Genomic DNA, 19,531 nt, shown 5'->3' with positions numbered 1-19,531 from the left:
TGCTACGATTTGACTGCTTCCTCGAGGCAATCCGCCACAGAACAGAACTACAGCCAGTTGGACCGTGAGGCGTTGGCTGCTGTGGCAGGAGTAAAAAGGTTCCACGAGTACCTTTACGGATGGGACTTCAAACTAATTACAGACCACAAGCCATTGTTGGGTCTACTGGTTGGGGACCGTTCTACCCCAGTGTCGTTATCACCCTGCATGACCAGATGGACTATTTTCCGGGCTGCCTACTCCTACCACCTTATCCACTGACCTGGCTCCACTTTGGGGCATGCCGACGCTCTCAGCTGCTGCCCGCTGCCAGAACCTCTTGCTGACTCTACCCCCGAGACGCCAGTCTTCCTCATTGACTGCCTGGAGATTGGACCTGTCTCATCCACTGACATTGCCCCTCACTCTCTGAAGGACTCCACCATCAAACAAGTTTTGAACTGGGTATGCAGGGGGTGGCCCAAGGGGCCTGTTCGGGCTGATCTTAAAATGTATTTTGCTAAATGCGACAAATTATCGGTGGTAAATGGCTGTCTACTGTGGGGAGACCCGGTTGTTGTTCCACCCAAACTGCGCATTGCAGTATTAGAAGCTTTACATGTAGGGCCTCCTGTAATTGTTAGGATGAAGTCTTTGGCTAGGATTTACATGTGGTGGCCTAACATGGACAGGGAGATTGAAGAATGGGTGGCTACCTGCACACTCTGCCAGGAGTCCAGACCAGCTCCCCCAGAGGCACCCGCTAAGGAGTGGGAGCGACCTCAAGCACCGTGGTCTAGGGTGCACATTGACCTTGCTGGCCCAGTTCATGGCCAGACATTTTTAGTAGTTGTGGATGCTTACTCGAAGTGGTTAGAGGTAGTCCTGATGACCTCCACAACAGCAAAAGCGGTCATCAAGGTGCTATGGAGATTCTTCTCCAAGCACGGCCTGCCCGACGTCTTGGTCTCTGACAATGGGCCCCAATTCATGGCCATGCAATTTGAGACCTTCCTAGCAGCTTAGGGAATCAGGCTTGCTCTGGTCGCACCATTCCATCCGGCCTCCAATGGTCAGGCGGAGACAATGGTGAGATCTGCAAAAGAGGCCCTCTCTAGGATGGGCTCTGGTGATTGGCAAACACGGGTTGACCATTACCTACTAATTCAGCACATTACACCCAGTGCCACTACAGGGAGAAGCCCCTCCGAGCTTCTCATGGGTCGCCTGCTAAGGCCCCACTTAGACCGGCTACACCCCAATTATTCTGCCACATCGCCCCCAGACTCCACAAGCAAGATTCGGACTTTTAGCATAGGGGATTCGGTATACGCCCACAACTATGCCGGGGGAACTCTGTGGATTCCTGCCACAGTGATAGGCATCACCGGCCCTCGCTCTTACCTCCTAGAGCTTGAGGACGGTAGGAATTGGAGAAGGCATATTGACCAACTCTGTGGCCACCTCTCCAACTCCACTCTTAAGACAACCAGAGGTAACTCCTGCACGAGTTAGCCAAAGCCCTACCCAAACGGAGCAAACGCTCACTCCTTCCATAGTCAGCTCAAGCCCGAGAGTACCGGGAAACTTATCTGGTTTTGTTGCAGGTCCGCAGCGAGATCCGAGCGAACCGGCTCCAGAAGCTCCAGCCGCAGCCTGTGAAAGGTTCCAGGAGCTTCCACCAAGCGGAGCTACGGAGCAAACAGGTCCGTCTGACCTGCCCAAGGAAACCCCTCCTACTGAACTGCGCAGGTCAGGCAGAGCTACCCAAAAGCCTGCCTACCTGCGTGACTACGTAACTAGTAGGATTGTTCCATCTAAGAGGGGTGGGGTGTTAGATACTCATACCAACTACAGTGGTTTCCACCAAAGTCCTCTGTTCCGGCAAGAACAGAGGTTTAATCCTATTGGTTGAAGGGTCTGACCGCTCCCTATAAAAGGGCTGCTGTCAGACTCAACCTTTGCTGGATTGTTCTTACTTGTTGTGTTATAATAAAGAGCTGTTGTTACCGTTAAGCCTGTGTGTGCCTATCCATTACCCAATCTAACAAGGTTGACCCCCTCTTCTTTGTGGCAGCTTCTCAAATATTGGAACACTGCTATTCCTGTAATGGTTCTTCATATGTTTTAGCCTCCAGGCCTCCAATAATCTTTGTTGCTTCTGAAACGCTTCTGGTGACCACTCAAAAAATTTAAAACTGGATGAGCAAAAGTTCTTCCTGATTCTACTCACTATTTACTAATACTTATTCGTTATGCCATCCTCTGATAACAGCATTGAGAAGGGAAGATGGAATGCTTACATTATTATAATTTTGGAATTTAAGTTGATTATCAGGCTTAATTTGCACTGCTATTTTTCTTCTACAAAACAACAATACCTCCAGAGACGATGGGAAATTATATAGCTCCCCCTCCCCTCATGTAAAATTCCAACCAAGGATATTTTCGATTGAAAACGACTCTGCTTTGGGTGGACGCTGAGCTGAAGCAGCTCCTGTGCGGAAGATGCACCTTTCTGCCTTGTGTAAGCTTCTATGGATTGGGGCAGCCCAACTCTGTCTCTGTAGAGAGGGTAGACGGAGATCTGGTAGCGCTGGAAAGGTTCAATGTCTTCTGAAACAGAGAAGGGGCAGATGTTAGTTATGACTGAAGGACTGGGGTCGAGGGGGGTACCTTCCCACCACCTATTAAGCTGCTTGCTCTACTGTTGATTGTGCCCTTTCAAAATGTTGCCCTGCTAAACCTGCAATTATTATTGTGAAAAAAAAGTTACTTTTGCATGTGCCCTCAGGAGCTGGATGTCAGGGTTCCAAATAGCATCCAAAAGTAAATCCAAGGCAAAGTATTACTCAAAGTCCAATTTATGATGAGAGCCATGTTGGCACATCTGGGAAAACCCAACTCTGAAGGTTTCCAGGTTTTCCCCACCCAGTTGAAAGTTCAAGATCTTGCCCCCCCACACCCACAAGTCCATCCCATGGCCCAATCTTCCACTGCCATACTGGCCGTTCCACCCATCCAGATCTGGTCAGGTGCAGAGGTGCAAAGATAAAAATGACCTTTCTAGAAAGAATTTTGTTGTGGCTACATAGAATGTGACTCCGTACAACCCCCCCTCCCATTTTCCCACAATAGAAAATGCATAGCAGAATAATAGAAAGTGTGGCAGGCCAAAAACCCACAAGAAAAGATGGCTGCAGGCCTGGCACTAGATCCATATTAAATGCTGCTTGAATAGAGACAACTCTCATCTAAAATGTATCTGAATATAAATAGTACATCTTATACATCTTACATCTTTCTGGACCAATATGGATCCAAGCCATTGTGGGCAGAATATCATCTCATTATCGCTAGAGTGCAAAGCCAGGTGGAAAATGTCTCAAAGTCATGTCCCAAAGGCGCTTTTCCCAAAAGGTAATTGGATTTTCTTGGGTCTTTTTTCTTAGAAAATGTTCTGTTTCTCATTCAAGAAGCTTCTTCAGTTCTTCAGAAACACATTAGACAAAGTTTTGCTCCTTCCAAAGTTTTGCTTCTTAAAAACTGAAGAAGCTTCTTGGATGAGAAGCAAAATGTTTTCTAAGAAAAAAACAAGAAAATCCAGTTGCCTTTTGGAAAAAATACCTTCAGGATCACCACAACCTGGATGATGGAGGATCTCCTTAGCTATCAAAGACAAGGTTTCCTAGTTGGGTAAAAGCAACGTCTGAAGGTAAGACAAAGTTAGCAAAGCAACGTGATGAATCCGCCTGGTTCACATCTGACCAATGTTGTGCAGCCAAATTGGGAAACTTTGGCCAGATAAATGTCAGAGAGATTTGCCTTCGCTCCCCACAGGTGCCCCCTCCTTCCCCTGGGGGTGGATCACCTTGGATCAGGGTTTCTCTGATGCTCCCGTTATGTAGCTTTTGCCACCCAATGCTGCTTTCTTCTGCTGCCGAGGTCACTCGGTGCCACTCAACAATGTAGCCTGTCGCTGGGGTCCTCGGAGGATCCCACCACAGCTGGAAGCTCTTCTCATTGTGGGGGGAGGCCTGGACCTTGAGCACAGGCTGACCTGAGGACAGTATCAGAGAAGATAGCAGAAGTGAATTGAATTGAATACTTTACACAGCCAAGTGTGATTAAATACAGAAAGAATTGAGGGAGGGAGGGGGGGCTGGAGGCTAAAACATAAGAAGAACGGTTGCAAACATTGGGTATGTCTAGTCTAGTAAAAAGAAGAGGTGATATGGCAGCAGTGTAACTAACCAAGGAGAGAACCAACCTAGAACTAAGGAGAAACTTCCTAAGAGTGAGAACAATTAACCAGTGGAATGGCTTGCAAGAAAAAGAAGGAGGAGGTGGAGGAGAAAAAAAAAAGAAAAAAAGAGAAGAAAAAAGAAGAAAAAAAAAGAAAAAGGGAAGAAGGAAAAGAAAAAAGGGAAGAAGTAGAGAAAAGAAGAAAAGAAAAAGAAATAAAGAAGAAAAAAAGAAAAAAGAAAAGAAAATAGAAAAGAAGGAGGGAAGAAAAGGAGAATAATAATAATTTGTCTGTGGTACAGAAGCACTCAATGTACATACACAGCAACAGAATCCCCACCCTCACCCACATAATCATCCCAATAAAAGGGGAGGGGGTAAAGAAGATAATAAGAAGCATAAATACTACTATTACTAAAATCGGTGAATGGAAAAGGAAATGGATATTTAGTCCTGGAAGAAGCAAGGAAAAACATAGGCAGAAAAAACCAAAGGTACACGAATAGATTTAACAGATTAACAGAGTTGGAAGGGATCTTGTAGGTCATCTAGTCCAACTGCCTCCCCCCGTCCCCGCTCAACAAGGAGACCCCACACCCTTTCTGACAGATGGCTGTCCAATCTCTTCTTGAAAGCCTCCAGCGATGAAGCCCTCACAACTTCTGAAGGCAACTTCTGTTCCTTTGGTTGATTGTTCTCACTCTCAGAAAGTTCCTCCTTATTTCTAGGTTGAATCTCTCCTTGGTCAGTTCCCATCCATTGTTCCTTGTCCGGCCTTCAGGTGCTTTGGAGAATAGCTTGACCCCCTCCTTTCAAATATTGGAAGATTGCTATCATGCCTCCCCTGGTCCTTCTCTTCACTCGACTAGCCATGCCCAGTTCCTGCAACCGTTCTTCATATGTTTTCATCTGCAGGCCTTTAATCAACTTGGTTGTTCTTCTCTGCACTTTTTCTATACATCTTTTTTATAGTGTGGTAACCAAAACTGTTTTTTTTGGCTGCAATTGCACACTATTGGCTCATATTTAATTGGTTGTCTACTAAGAGTCCAAGATCCCTCTCACAGTTACTGTTCTTAAGCCTGGTTTCACCCAGTCTATATATGTATTTTTGATTTTTCTTGCCTAAGTGTAAGACTTCACTTTTCTCTACATTTAATTTCATTTTATTAGATAGGGCCCAGGGTTCACGTCTATCAAGATCCACCTGGATCTTGAGCCTATCACCTAGGGCATGGTTGTCAAACTCACAGCATCACATGGCCGTTACATGACATTTCGTGATGTTTTCCCCCTTCGTGGAGCTGGAGTGGTCCTGGCCTCCACGTGGCATATCTGGCCCACGGGCTGCCAATTTGACACCCCTGAAGGGTGTTGGCTACTTCTGTCACCTTAGTATCATCTGCAAATTTGGTAAGTTCCCCTTCTTCTCCCTGGTGATGCTGTCTATCCCACTTCTTTTAGCTTACCAAGAAGTAGGTTGTGGTCTACTTTGTCAAATGCCTTGCTAAAGTCTAAGTATATTACGTATGTCCACAGTATTTTGCTGGTCTACTACCGGTAATGAAATCAAATTGGTTTGGCATGATCTGTTTTTAACAAACCTATGCTGACCTCTAGTTATTACTTTACTCGTTTCTAGATATTGGCAGAAAGGTTTTTAAAATTATCTTTTCTAGTATCCTCCCAGGTATTGGTGTTAGGCTGATTTGTCTGTAGTTTCCTGGGTCTGTTTTTTTCTCATTTATGAAGATGGGAACCACATCAGCTCTTTTCCAGTCCTCTGGTAGTTTACCAGTGCTCCAGGATTTTTGGAAGATGTGGTGCAGTGGTTCTGAGATGACATCTGCCAGCTCCTTTTGAACTCTGGGGTGTAATCCGTCTGATCCAGGTGATTTGTATTCATTGAGATCAGACAGGTGTTCTCTTATCATTTTTTCCTTATTGTAAATTTTATTTGTAGTCTGTCTTTTACAGTTATGTTTTTGGTAGGTTGGACTATAGTTTATTTTTGTGTGAAGACCGATGCAAAGAATGAGTTAAGCAGCTCTGCTTTCTCTCTGCTGCCTATTACTTCTTTGCCATCTTCTCTCTTTAGTATTTATTTATTTATTTATTTATTTCTTAGCGCTTATAGACTGCCCCCTCTCCCGAAAGGGACTCGGGGCGGTGTATAGTCCATATCAAAATACATTATAAATGACTATAAAATTAGTGGACAAACTTGATTTTTTTTCTTGTTATTTATATGTTGGAAGAAACTTGTTTTTATTATCTTTGACTTTTGTTGCAAGTCTTTGTTCATTCTGAGCCTTTGCTTTCCTGACTTCGTCTTTGCAGATTCTGGCTATCTGCTGATATTATTCTGCCTTAAGTTATGTGTCCTTCTCTCCATTTTTTGTACTTGTCCTTTTTGTCTTTCAAATTGTCAGAGAGATCTTTGTACAACCATGCTGGTTTCTTCTTGGATTTCTTGTTTTTCTTTTTTCAGTGGCATTGTCCTGATCTGGGCTTTAATGAACATATTTTTCAGATTTTCTCAAGCTTCTTGAGTTGTTTTCCCCTTTAGGATTTTCATCCAAGGAATCTTTCTCAAGTTCTATCTGAGTTTGTTAAAATCAGGTTTTTTAAAATATGGTATCATTATGTTTTATTGCTTGCGTTTGCGTTATGTTGAATTTTAGTATGACATGGTCACTCTCACCAAAGGTTCCTGCAGTTTCAACTCCCTCTATCACTTCTCTGTAAGAATTAAGTCCAGTATGGCTGTCCCTCTACTTCCCTCCTCTACATTTTGGACAACAAAGTTGTCAGCTAGGTTGGTCAGGAACCTACTCAATTTCTCACTTGGTGCAGAATTAGTCTTGTAATTGATGTCAGGGTAATTGAAATCCCCCATTACTATTGTAGTGTGGTTCTTACATATATTAGTTAGTTGGGTGGCAAAAAGTATTTTTTCTGCTTGGTTGGATGGCCTATAGCAGCGATGGCGAACCTTTTTTGAATCGCGTGCCAAAAGCGGGGGAGAGCACAGAGGGGTCGTGCACGGGCGTGCCCACACCCATAATGCTATGTGTGCTTCCCCCCTGCATGCAAGTGCGTGTGACCAGCGCTGCTCCCTGTTTTTGGTGCACTTTTTTGGGGGGGGGCGGGAGGGCTTCAGGAGGGTGAATAATGTTCCTATGGGCAACCCAGAAGTTTGGCAACTGTGACTTTCGGTTTGCTTGTAGGGCCATTTTTCGCTCTCCAGAGACTTCAGGAGGCTTCCATGAAGGCTCCGGAGTGCAAAAAACAGCCCTACGGCCAAACGGGAAGTTACTTCTGGTTTGCTCATAGGGCCGTTTTTCATCCTCTGGAGCCTTCAGGGAAGCCTCCTCAAGCCTCTGGAGGGCAAAAAATGGCCCTACAAGCAAACCGGAAGTCCGTTCCCGAACTTCTGGTATGCCCATAGGGGCAGTTTTTCACGCTCCGGAAGCTTTTGGAGGGCGAAAAACTGCCTTAAAAGAAGGTCAAAGTCAGCTGGCCAGCATGCACATGCGCACTGGAGCTGAAAGGGCAACGCCTAACAAATGGCTCCGCTTGCCACCTGTGGCACGCGTGGCATAGGTTCGCCATCACGGGCCTATAGTATACACCTATGAGAATGTCATTCTTTTTTCTTCTTTTATATTGACCCATATGAATTCTAGCAGGTTTTAGTCTTTGGTTTCATGCATTTCTGTAGCAATATAGTGGTCCTTTACATACAGTGCAACTCCACCTCCTCTTTTATGGGGTCTGGGTTTTTTGAATGGTTTGTATCCTTCTATCAGTATGTTCCAGTCGGGGGTTTTGTCCCACCAAGTTTCTGTAATTTCAACTACTGTATTTTTCGGACTATAAGACACACTCCTCCCCCCCAAAAAGTGGGTGGAAATGTCTGGGAGGCCTTCAGAGTGCTCCTGGAGGCCGGGGAGGGCAAAATCTGGATGTGTGGAGGCCCAAAATGTTTCCCCCCCTTGTTTTCCTTTTCAAAAACTAGGTGCATCTTATACTCCAGTGCATCTTATAGCCCGAAAAATACAGTTTATCACATCTACCTTCATGTATTAATAGTTCAAGTTAACTCTGTTTGTTCCCCAAACTTTGTGCATTTCTATATAGACACTTTAGGTCTTTATGTCTGACCCTGGGTATGCTTCCTATGTCTCCTATTTGGTATTTAAGTTTGTCTTCCTTGCCATCCCTCCTTACCTCATTATTTAACTTGTTTTCTAGGGGTTTTTGCTTGGAATTAGGTCCTGGAGATTGGTCACTCTCCCCCCTCAATTTTAGTTTAAAGCCCTTCTGATAAGTTGAACCAGTCATTTTCCGAAGACATTCTTCCCACCCTTTGTGAGGTGCAAGCCCATCTCTTGCCAAAAGCCCATCATGGAGGTAGTGCACACCATGGTCCAGGAACCCAAAGGTTTTTTGGTGCCATCAACCCTTTAGCCAGCGGTACACTTTTAGGATCCTTTGTTCTCTTACTGGATGTTGACCTTTCGTTGGCAGTACAGGTAAAAAAATTACTTGTGCACCTAACTCCTTAATTTTCTTGCCTAGCTTCTTGTAATCACTCACTATTGTTTTCAAGTCCTTCTTTTTTTGGTGTCATTCGTCCCTACATGTACAGTAATAGTAATCTGTAGGTAAAATCTGTGGGTTTTATTATTTTCCTTATGTTCTCAGCCACATCACTGATTTTTGCTCCAGGGAGACAACATACCTCTCTGAATTGACTGTCTAGTCCAGTGTTTCTCAAACTTGGCGACTTTAAGTCCTGTGGACTTCAACTCCCAGAATTCCCCAGCCAGCTATGCTGGCTGGGGGATTCTGGGAGTTGAAGTCCACAGGACTTAAAGTCGCCAAGTTTGAGAAACACTGGTCTAGTCTACAGATGGCTTGTTCTGTTCCCTTGAGAACTGAATCTCCTGTCACCAACCCTATAATTATAATTGGGGAAAAACCTGGTTTAAAACAGTAACTGTGAAAGGGACCTCGGAGTCCTAGTATGACAATCACTTAAACATCAGCCAGCTATGTGCAGTGGCAGCCAAAAAAGCTAATATAATCCTTGGCTTTATAAACAGAGGCATAGAATCAAAATCACGTAAAATATTAGTACTCTTAGTAAGATCACACCTGCAATACTGCATTTAATTTTGGTCACTACAATACAAAAAAGACTTTGAGACTTTGGAAAAAGTGCAGAGAAGAGCAAGTAATACGATTAAAGGCCTGGAGACTAAAACATATGAAGAATAGTTGCAGGGTTTGGTTACTCTAAAGAAAAGAAGAATTATGGGTGATATGATAGCAGTATTCCAATATTTGAGGGGCTGCTACAAAGAAGAGGGGTCAACCTTATTTTTCAAAGCACCAGAAGGCAGAACAAGAAACAATGGATGGAAACTTAACCAAGGAGAGAAGCAACCTGGAATTTAGGAGAAACTTCCTAACAGTGAGGACAATTAACCAGTGGAACAGCCTGCCTCCAGAAGTTGTAGGTGTTTCACCACTTGTGGCTTTTATGAAGAGACTGGACAGCTATTTGTCTGAAATAGTAAAGGGCGGTGGTGGCGAACAAGTGGTGCATGGAGCCATATCTGCTAGCACGTCAGCTGCCAGCTCCAGTGCTCCTGCAAGTGCTGGCCAGCTGATTTTCAGCCTTCCGGGGGCCCTGGGGAGGTGGTTTTCGCCCTCTCTAGGCGTCAGGAAAGCCTTCAGAGGCTGGGGAGGGCAAAGGATGGGTCCAATGGGCCAACTGGAAGTTCGGAAACAATCTGATTCTGGAGGGCTTCTGGGGGACGGGGGGACGGGGAAGGCCGTTTTCCCACTTCCCAGGCTTTAGAAACCCCCCTGAAGCCTGGGGAGGGTGAAACACCCCCCCCCCCCCGGTGCGTGGGGGTCGTGCGTGAGTGTGTGGGGGCATGTGCACATGCGCAGGTGGACGGGGCGTGTTGTATTGTGGGTGTGGGCACACATGCACACGCTATCACACAATTTTGGCACACCTTTACAAAAAGGTTCCCCGTCACTGGTCTAGGGTCTCCGGCTTGAGCAAGGGCTAGAAGACCTCCAACGTGCCTTCCAAATCTATTCTGATTAATTGATTGACTGAGGGGAGGGGCATGATTGGGGCGATCACTAGAGGTTGACCTCATCCCCCCCCCCCGATCATCAGACTTTGCCTTCAGGCCACCAGATGGTCAAGGATAACCAGTAGGACCTGGTGTTCGATGCTATTGGCTTAAAGGGAAAAGGCCACTTCAGTAGGAATAATGGCTGCCTCTCTTATGGATGAGGGAGGGGATGAAGGCAAATGTCATGGGGAGATTGCAGAGCATATTTGGCTCCAGCACAGACTTACACTGAGAAAGAAAGCACAGCTTGCAAACAACAAAGAGCCTGCATACGTACAATGACAATAAAGATTATACTTATACTATCCAGGAAGATCGGCTTGTTTCGAAAGAAAAGGGCTGAGCTTCCTGTTTTGCTCCTGCTCCTTCTCATACATTGTGCAATTGTTCCCTCCCACAAAGCACATGTAGAAAAACTCCCCCACCGAGAGAGGTTCTTGGAAAACCAGGCTTTGCTGGCCTTTGGCCTTTTTTTCATTTGCATCTAGCTGTGGCGTGAACAGGTCGAGCGCTTTTTTCTGCTAAGGTCTGAGCGGGTTGCCTTCTTCTTGTCCCCAAACCCAACAAGGCCTCTTCTTGACTCTTCCTTCATCTGTGGCTCCTCCAGTCTGTCCCTCTTAAGTGGTCAGGAACTGGGGGACCTTTGACGTGTGTAGGCACTGCAATGTACTTTGCCAAGTGTTTGATCAGAGGGGGCAGCATCAGCCCAAGACCTATTGGGCACCAGATGTTAGTGCCCAATCTTCCCTTGCTGCTTTTTCCAAACATCTCTGCCTGCTTTGGACAGAGAGAGAGTCTGGTTCTTTTATATCAGCTCCTTCCTCTTAAACCAGGGGTGTCCAAACTTGGGAACTTTAAGACTTTGTACTTCATCTTCCAGAATTCATCAGCCAGCAAAGCTGGCTGGGGAATTCCAAGAGATGAAGTCCACAAGTCTTAAAGTTCCCAAGTTTGGACACCCCTGTCTTAAACCCATTTGGTTTCTAGAAAGCAAATCTATGGTCCAGCCTGGATTGTCTCAAAGAGCAGCTGATCAACAGGGGGCAGAAGGAGACTATTTGGTGAAGCAGGAGAGAACCAACTCAACTCTTGGTCAGCTGCTGTTCAGTGGCTTCTGAATATGGCTTCAGGGAACCTCAGGAACAGCATCTGTGTCCAAACAAACCCTCTGATTTGCTTGAAGAATTTCTCTAGCCTCATCATCTTTTGGATGTGGGTTTCACTCTCTTCCAAGGGAGGAAATCCCTTTGGATGCACCTGCCATTAATCTAAGCCTACATCCAATTTAACAACTGAGTACTTCAACAGATGACAAGAATACTCATGAACTGCACCTCCCAGGCTGTGCAACAGAAGCAGCCGTGCACCTGAGAAGATTGTCCTTCCCAGAATCAAACTCGAAATATGATCAACTGTGTTAATAAGAGAAAGCCTGTTTGGTATAGTGGTGAAAACACGAAGCTCTAGAATCAATTGGACCCTGAGTCCTCATCGACACAGAGCCAGCTGGGTGACCTTAGTCCAGTCAGGACTTCTAAGCCCTTGGAGTAAGCAATGACAAAACACATTTGAAAAGTTTGCCAAGAAAACGGCAGGAACTTGTCCAGGCAGTTGCCAGTAGTCAACGTGAGCTTAAAGGCACAAAAAATAAAAACAAAGTTAAACCATTTCTAATCTTCCTAGAAAATCAAATTGAAAAGGGCACTCAGTGCCCAGGGATGAAGTTCCTGTAGAGACTAAGAAAAAGCAATAACAACCCAGCTTCCCCTCCCATTTTTCATCACCCTCGTCCCCAGACAGAAAATATGCCATTCCACAAACTCAGCTTTATAGAAAACTGCTACACCCTGATCAAATGTTAAAATCTGCAGCAACCATCCTCAACCCACCGAATGAAGCGAGTAAGACTTCCCAGGTCTAGGGTACCCTACAGCTCAGGAGCACTCTGAAGCAAGGGGCTTCAACTGGGGCAACTTTAAGACTTCAAGCTCCCAGAATCCCTCAGCAAGCCATAGCTAAAGTTATCTGCTTTGAAGGACCGAATTGAACTACCTCCAAATGGCTCTGTGTCCCCGTCCCCCAATTTCATAAAACAATGTACTAGGACACAAAACAAAGAGCAGAAAGAATGACTATACTAGCAGAATACAGAATAACAGAGTTGGGAGGGACCTCGGAGGTTTTCTAGTCCAACCCCTGCCCAAACGGGGGGACCATACACCAGTGATGGCCAACCATTTCTGGACCAAGTGCCCAAAGCGGGCACACATATATATATATTTGGGGAAATCTTTATAGAGAGACAAAAGTGACCGTCCCCCTCCCCCTCCTTTTAAAAAAAAGACCTAAAAGAAAATAAACTGAAGAGCAGATTCACAGAAATAGGATACCGAGTTAGTCTACTTCCTACCTTTTTTCTCCAGCAAGAAGATTTCTGTGGGTTGAGATGCACCTCTGGAGTTGTAAGCAGAGAGATAGATCCTTTCGGCTCCTGGTGGCATCAGGAATGTGCATTGCCTCTGAGTGGTGTTACACAGGGAGAGTGAATTGCCCATGTGCTGCGTGGTGCTGAGTGCTGCCCAGTATCCCAGGATTTGGCCATTGGCCTCATGTGGCTTCATCGGCTGTAGAACAAGATCAAGGCAGATGAAAATGCAGCACATGAAATCTGCAGCCCACTTTGCCCGCATTCACACAGCACCATCAGAGTAGCATTTGTACAACACACTACCTGTCAGGCCCGCAGCCATCTTTTCTTTTGGATCTTTGGCCTGCCACACTCTCTATTATTCTACTATGCATTTTCTATTGTGGGAAAATGGGAGGGGGGATTGTACAGAGTTAGATGATATGTAGCCGTAACAACATTCTTTCTAGAAAGCCAAGGTCATCCTTTGTCTTTGCACCTCTGCACCTGACCGGAAATGGAAGGGTGGAACTGCCAGTGTGGCAGTGGGAGATTGGACCATGGGATGGACTTGTGGGTGTGGGGGCAAGAGCTTGAACTTTCAACTGGGTGGGGAAAGACAGGAAGCTTTCAGATTTGGGTTTTCCCAGATGTGCAAACATGGCTGTCTTAATCAATTGGAACTTTGAGCAATACTTTGCCTTGGATGCTATTTGGAGCCCTGACAGTAACCTTTGTTTTCACTGTAGCCAGTCCTTTTGGGGCCAAGTAGGTTTCCAGAGTTCAGGATATTTGACTAACCTGTTTATATGAACCCAGATTAGAAATGGCCCAATGTAGTACAGATAGTCCTTGACTTACAATCATTTGCTTACTGACCATTCAAAGTTACAACGGCACTGAAAATCATATGACCGTTTTTCATGAGCATCGCAGGTCGTAAATTCAGACTCTTGGCAAACGGTGTGTATTTATGACTGTCATGTGGGCGGTTACCCTTTGTGTGTCCTTCTGATAAGGAAAGTCAATGGAGAAGCCAGATTCATTTAACAACCGTGTTACTAACTTAATAACTGCAGTTATTCACTTAACAACTGTGGCAAGAAAGGTTGTAAAATGGCACAAAACTCACTTAACAACTGTCTTGCTTAGCAACAAAAATTTTAGACTCAGTTGTGACTGTTCATTGACCGCCTATAATACGACTACCCTCTTCCTCCTGCTCCTGCTGGGTCACCTGGCTGTGGTCTCCTCCCAAGAGCAGCTTCTGGAATAAAGTGGCCTTGAGTCCTTGCCCAGTGAGGTACCTGCTTACCTTCCATAGCAGCAGTACCTCTGTCCCCCTCTCTGCCTCTCGCAGCTTCCACCAGGCATCGAGGGCTCCTGAAGGTGCTGTGGGAGAGAAAGAGGCTTCAGCACCATCGGCATTTAGCCCTGGCCCTTCTCCTTCAAATCAGCCACGTTTTGCAGCCCAGGAAAGGGAAGCCTCGCTCAGCCTCTACTGCCTTCAGCCACGGGGCCACACTTCAGAAATCGTTGGCCATGGCTCCCTTCTTGCTGTCAACCCCTAAAGTTGCAAGGGTGAGAAAATGGGGGGAGAGCATTCCATGCATACTTTCGGCTAGTCGGATCTCAGATTACCGCAGCAGACTTGGGAAGGGTGCACCTCATTGGGAAATGTGATTTATGACTCAGACTGAGGGGAGGGAAGGAACAGGGGTAAAGGTCAGCTATATTTCAAATAAGCTAAGATCCGACTGCACAAAACAGCCATTGCCAAAATTCTCCTAATAAATAACTGGTTTCTCTTTTGAAATTTGACTCAAGGCTCATGAATCAATTAGGGCTTTTAATGGAACCTGACACTGGCACTTGGATGAGAAGCGAAACATTTTCAAAGAGAAAATCCAAGGAAGTCCAGTTGCCTTTTGGAAAAAGCTGTGGCCTGAATGATTGAGGATCTCCATAGACATTTTCCTAGCTCATCCTGAGGTTCCTTCTGCTGCATAACTAGTCTTGCCCTAACTTTTCAAGATCAGCTAACGTTATCCAGGGGCTCCCTAAGCATCTGCTTGGAAAGTTCCCTCCCCCCCCCAATTCTTCACTAAATATAATTGATTGTAAGCAGATGTGACATGATGCCATCCTTCACTGGACACTGTGTTCTACTTCACTGAGGATGACACACTCTGGATATGGCCATAGTGTTCCTCAACTCACTCAGGCCAAACTGTCCCAATGCCCTGGCTCTCCCAGTGACCTAGAGGGCTTGGCTATCTGTGGGGGGCAGCAGCCATAGGACTCTTCCCCTTCCCCACCTTTCTCATGCGTAGTGAAGAGCTTGGCCGGGCTCCAGCTGCTCCAGTAGCTGAGAGGCAGGCGCCTGCAACGCATCTGGAAGCGGTAGAGGCTGCCAAAGAGGAAGCTGCACTGCCGGATCTGCCGGCTGGAGGTGGTGATGTTGTGAACCTGGGACGAAAGGGAGAATGGGAGAAGGAGGCCCATGGAAAGGCTCCTTCCCTTGACACCCCCCCCCCCCCCGCAGCCCACAGGACCCTCCAGCCTACAGGAAGAGGCCAGAAATGCTTTGAGTAAAAAGGCTTTTGAGCGGATGGAAGAGGAGAGGGCCAAGGTGTTATGGGTGGCTACCAGAAAGGGGCCAAAGCCTGAAGCAGAGGGCTTGGGGACAGGGACAGAAGGGAAAGCCATGCCAAAGGGGCCTTGGTTGTGCCCCCCAGAGGGGTCCTATCAAACAAAGCCGTTCTGCTGTCAAGCCAAAGAGGGACTCACAAGGCTCCACTCCAGGCTGCCTTCCACCTGGTAGCGCAGGTCACAGGCCTGTTCCATGAGTTTGCTGTCCTTTCCTGCCTCCCATCTGACCACCATGCAGTCGCTCTCCTCGGAGAGGGGCTTGATGTCCTGGATGGTTGGGGGCTCCAGCCAGGCTGGAAGGAACAATGTGGGGTGAGAGAGAGAGAGAGCTTTGTACTTTGTTTAAGTATCTTAATTCCCACCTCCAAAGCTATCCCAAGGGCAGATAGCAAGAAGAGTCAAATCAGCACCCTAAACAATAAAACTGAAAGGCAACCTATATCACGCAGTAACAGGAAAGGTCATTGGAGGGGAAGGGAAGGGCTTCTCCCAGGGGATGGAAAAGTTGTGCCAGATGCCTGGCAGGCATCCACACCAGATACTTTTGATGGGCTCCAAAGGGATGTCCATCAAAAGTCAGATTTTGGATCTTTAGGGTGATTTGGAACAGATTTTCTCCCCACCTTGACCTTTGGAAACCATAAATGGGTTCCTGCTCCAAGTCTTGCTTTTAATGAAGTTCCACTCTTCTTTAGAGGATGAAGAATGGACCACCCAAAAAGGCTGTGTGCCATTCAAAAAAGTGTCCTTGTTCTTTGGTATTGATATGAGATTGCCAAGGTAGAGAGAAAAGAGAACTAGCCATCGGTCCGCCTTCTTCCTTCCCAGAGGTGAGGCTTTTTTTGGTTGGCTGGGGAGTGGGGAGGATGGGGTTTCCTTCCTGGGCTCCCAGAAGTGTTTTTTCCTTGAAGAAGTTTTGCTTCTCACACAAGAAGCTTCTTCAGTTCTGAACTGAAGAAGCTTCTTGGACGAGAAGAGAGACGTCTCCAAGGAAGAACAAAGAAAGCCCAGTTGCCTTTTGAAAAAGCATCTTTGGGACAACAGCCATGACCTGATGCCGGAGAAGCTCCTGGGACAGAAGCTCTCCCTGGGCACTTCTTTTGTGCCGAGTGACTTGCAAGCAGCAGCTTTTCTCCCAGCTCAGGGAGGGACAGAAACCTTCCAGGCAAGACCGATGGCTTCTCATCTTGGGCTCTGAACGAACATATTGCAACTCCCCCTGCTTCTCACCGACACCTATGGATTCCCTGCAGCTTCTCACCGACACCTATGGATTCCCTGCAGCTTCTCACCAACACCTATGGATCCAGCCCCATTCGCTAGAAAAGCAGGCAGGGAGACCTGCTGTTGGCACCCACCTAAATCCATGGGGTCTGCACACAAGTGCTCAGAGGTCACGTTGCCCAGGGCGTTTTCCACAGACACCCAGAAAAGCATTTTTTGATACAGCTGCAGCTCCAGGCGTTGAAAAATGCAGGAGTGCTGGCCAGGCTCGGGAATGCAATCTGCGACGGGGGCCAAGGCTTTACACTCCCTTGAGCTCCTGAAACAACAAGGAGAGCTATCAGGGGGGCTAGAAGGGAGCCGTGCTCGCAGCTGCCTGTGATGCGCAGAGAGGCTAACAGAACGCAAGACCAGATTGAAGGGAAAGGCAAAACTTATTCCAAGGAGGAAGGGAATCAAATATTTTTTTAAAAGTTAAAGGTCGGGAAGAATAAGAACGAAGAGAAGCAGGCTGCCCCCCTCCCCTCGTTGGCCGGAGCCTGACGGTCCGTCTCCTGTTCTTACCGGAATCCCTTCAGGGCCACACGGGTTGGGAGGAGGCTGTCCCAGACGGGGTCCCAGTGGCACGCCAGGCTCTTGGAGGTGATGTTGAAGACGCAGGTGAGGTTCTGAGGTTGGCGTGGAGGGTCTGTTTGGCATTCACATGGCAACGAGAAAAAGGAAGCAGGAAAAAGTTTTCAATGACAATGTTGCAGGCAGCAACAGTCCTGCGGCTTTGAGGGATTTACACTGAATGGTGGAGAATTAGATTTGTCATAATGCAACCTATCTTAAGTCTCAAATTTTGATGTTCATGACTGGTGACTCGTTCAAATACACAAGCCTCCTCACCTCTGCTGCCCCTCCCACCATCAACATTGATATGAGCCAGAATTTCTTATCTAACATACAACATCCATCAATAAGAGCAGAGTTGCCTGTTTGGTCTTGTGAAACCGGAGCCCGGTGGCTGAGTGCACAGTGCAGGCCTTCTGAATACAGGCAGTTTGTTAGGATGCAAATCTGTGGCTAAGTTCACTTTTAGATTTATTGGACAAAAACACACCCCACAAAATGCATTTATGTGGCATTACTTTGAAGTCATTTCATTAACTTAAAATATTTACTTATGGCCAACTGTTGAACTTTGATTTCTATTCTCTTGAAGGAAGGAATGGGTAGCCAGCATTTTAACTGGCATCTCCCTGTCACTGATGAATGTGGCTTCGCTTCTTTATTGAAGCCATCTCAAACAACGGCATGCTTTCCCATAATTTGGTTAGAATAGGGATCTCATACACACTAAACTAGTGGTTCTCCACCACAACAATTTTGAGAGATGTGGACTTCAGCTCCCAGAATTCTTAGCAATGGCCATATTGGTGTGCAAATTCTGGGAGTTGAACTTCACACTTCACAAAGTTGCTGAGATTAGGAAACTGCCAGTGGGCTGATGGTAAATCTTTGAAGCTATCACTGCTGGTTTCGTTGCTACCTGTAGAATAGCTGATCCATGCACTAGTGGGTGTAACTCAGCTCTGCTCTCAATCAAATCACAACATTCTGGGAAATATATCAATTGTCTGTTCTATCAAATATATCAATTGTCTGTTGCAAACCAGTACAAGCCGGATGTAGCACTTGACTGGAAACATGAGCCCAATTCTGGGGTTTTTAAAAAAGAGTTTAGAGAGCCATTTGTCTGAAGTGGTATAGGATTTCCTGCTTGAGGAGGGGATTGGTCTAGAATCTAGATGATCTCCAAGGTCCCTTCCAACTCTGCTACACTGATATTCTTTCTCACCTTCTCTGTTTGCCTGTTTGTTCCTCAGCTCAGTGAAATATGCTGCTTTTGAGCTTCAAGAAAGGAAATATATTGGAAACAACCAACCCAAGGGTTTTTTTTTTAGTTCCCCCAATGGGGAGAGAGTTTGTGGGGAGATGGGATGTGTCATTTTTTATACTGCAATTCTTGGGAAGAGTCTCCCAAGAGAGGAGTCTCCTTTTACCTGACCCCTTTTAGATGAGTAGCAAAAATGGGGCCTTTTATGCTGCAGATGGGTAACCGCTTCTGTTTTTCTTCTTTGGCTTATAACAGAATAAAACAGGTGGAAGGGACTGAAGTCTTCCAGTCTAACCACCGCTCAAGGAGGAGATCCTGTACCATTTCAAACAAGTGGCTATCCAACATCTTCTTAAAAACTTCCAGTGTTGGAGCATTCACAACTTCTGGAGGCAAGTTGTTCCACTGATTCATTGTTCTCACTATCAGGAAGTTTCTCCTCAGTTCTAAGTTGCTTCTCTCCTTGATTAGTTTCCACCTATTGCTTCCTGTTCTACCCTCAGGTGCCTTGGAGAATAGTTTGACTCCCACTTCTTTGTGGCAACTCCTGAGATATTGGAACAATGCTATCCTGTCTCCCCTAGTCCTTCTTTTCATTAAGCTAGACATACACAATTCCTGCAAGCATTCTTCCTATGTTTTACCCTCCATCTCCCTAATCATCTTTGTTGCTCTTCTCTGCACTCTCTCCAGAGTCTCCGCATCTTTTTTACATCGTGGTGATCAAACCTGGATGCCGTATAAGTGAATAGGCGTGTCTTTATAACCACTGCACAATGGACCCTCTCATTTGGATTCCTGCAGCAAGACTTACATCCAGCCAGGATTTGGGTAAGGTTCATAACCTGTGGGATGCCATGTTCCTGCACGCAGCAGCTCAGGGGAGTCACAGGCTCCTTGAAGGGGCCAACGGTGATGTTGGAAACTTCCACTCCGTCGCTGAAGCTGTACTGGGATCCTCGAAGTTGTTGGTTGGAA

General features: G+C 46.2%; 1 protein-coding gene across 1 annotated transcript in view; it reads right to left on the bottom strand.

Annotated features, from left to right (window-relative positions):
* Positions 1 to 19,522, bottom strand: part of CSF3R (colony stimulating factor 3 receptor) — a 30,840-nt gene extending 11,318 nt beyond the window's left edge. Inside the window, exons 1-9 of the mRNA XM_081962151.1 lie at positions 19,368 to 19,522; positions 17,236 to 17,359; positions 16,806 to 16,990; positions 15,586 to 15,740; positions 15,114 to 15,264; positions 14,111 to 14,187; positions 12,799 to 13,012; positions 3,851 to 4,039; positions 2,494 to 2,595 (exon numbers count right to left, since the gene is read on the bottom strand). Coding sequence (XP_081818277.1) covers positions 2,494 to 2,595; positions 3,851 to 4,039; positions 12,799 to 13,012; positions 14,111 to 14,187; positions 15,114 to 15,264; positions 15,586 to 15,740; positions 16,806 to 16,990; positions 17,236 to 17,359; positions 19,368 to 19,395 — 1,225 coding nt within the window. The 5' untranslated portion in view covers positions 19,396 to 19,522. The remainder of the gene's footprint in view (positions 1 to 2,493; positions 2,596 to 3,850; positions 4,040 to 12,798; positions 13,013 to 14,110; positions 14,188 to 15,113; positions 15,265 to 15,585; positions 15,741 to 16,805; positions 16,991 to 17,235; positions 17,360 to 19,367) is intronic.
* Between the last annotated feature and the right edge of the window lie 9 nt (positions 19,523 to 19,531).

The sequence above is a fragment of the Natrix helvetica genome (genome assembly GCF_964273705.1).
Source record: "Natrix helvetica genome assembly, chromosome: 9".
NCBI classification, from domain to species: Eukaryota; Metazoa; Chordata; class Lepidosauria; order Squamata; family Natricidae; genus Natrix; species Natrix helvetica.
The sequence above is the reverse complement of the archived record's forward strand: the minus strand, read 5'-3'. Positions and strand labels throughout refer to the sequence as shown.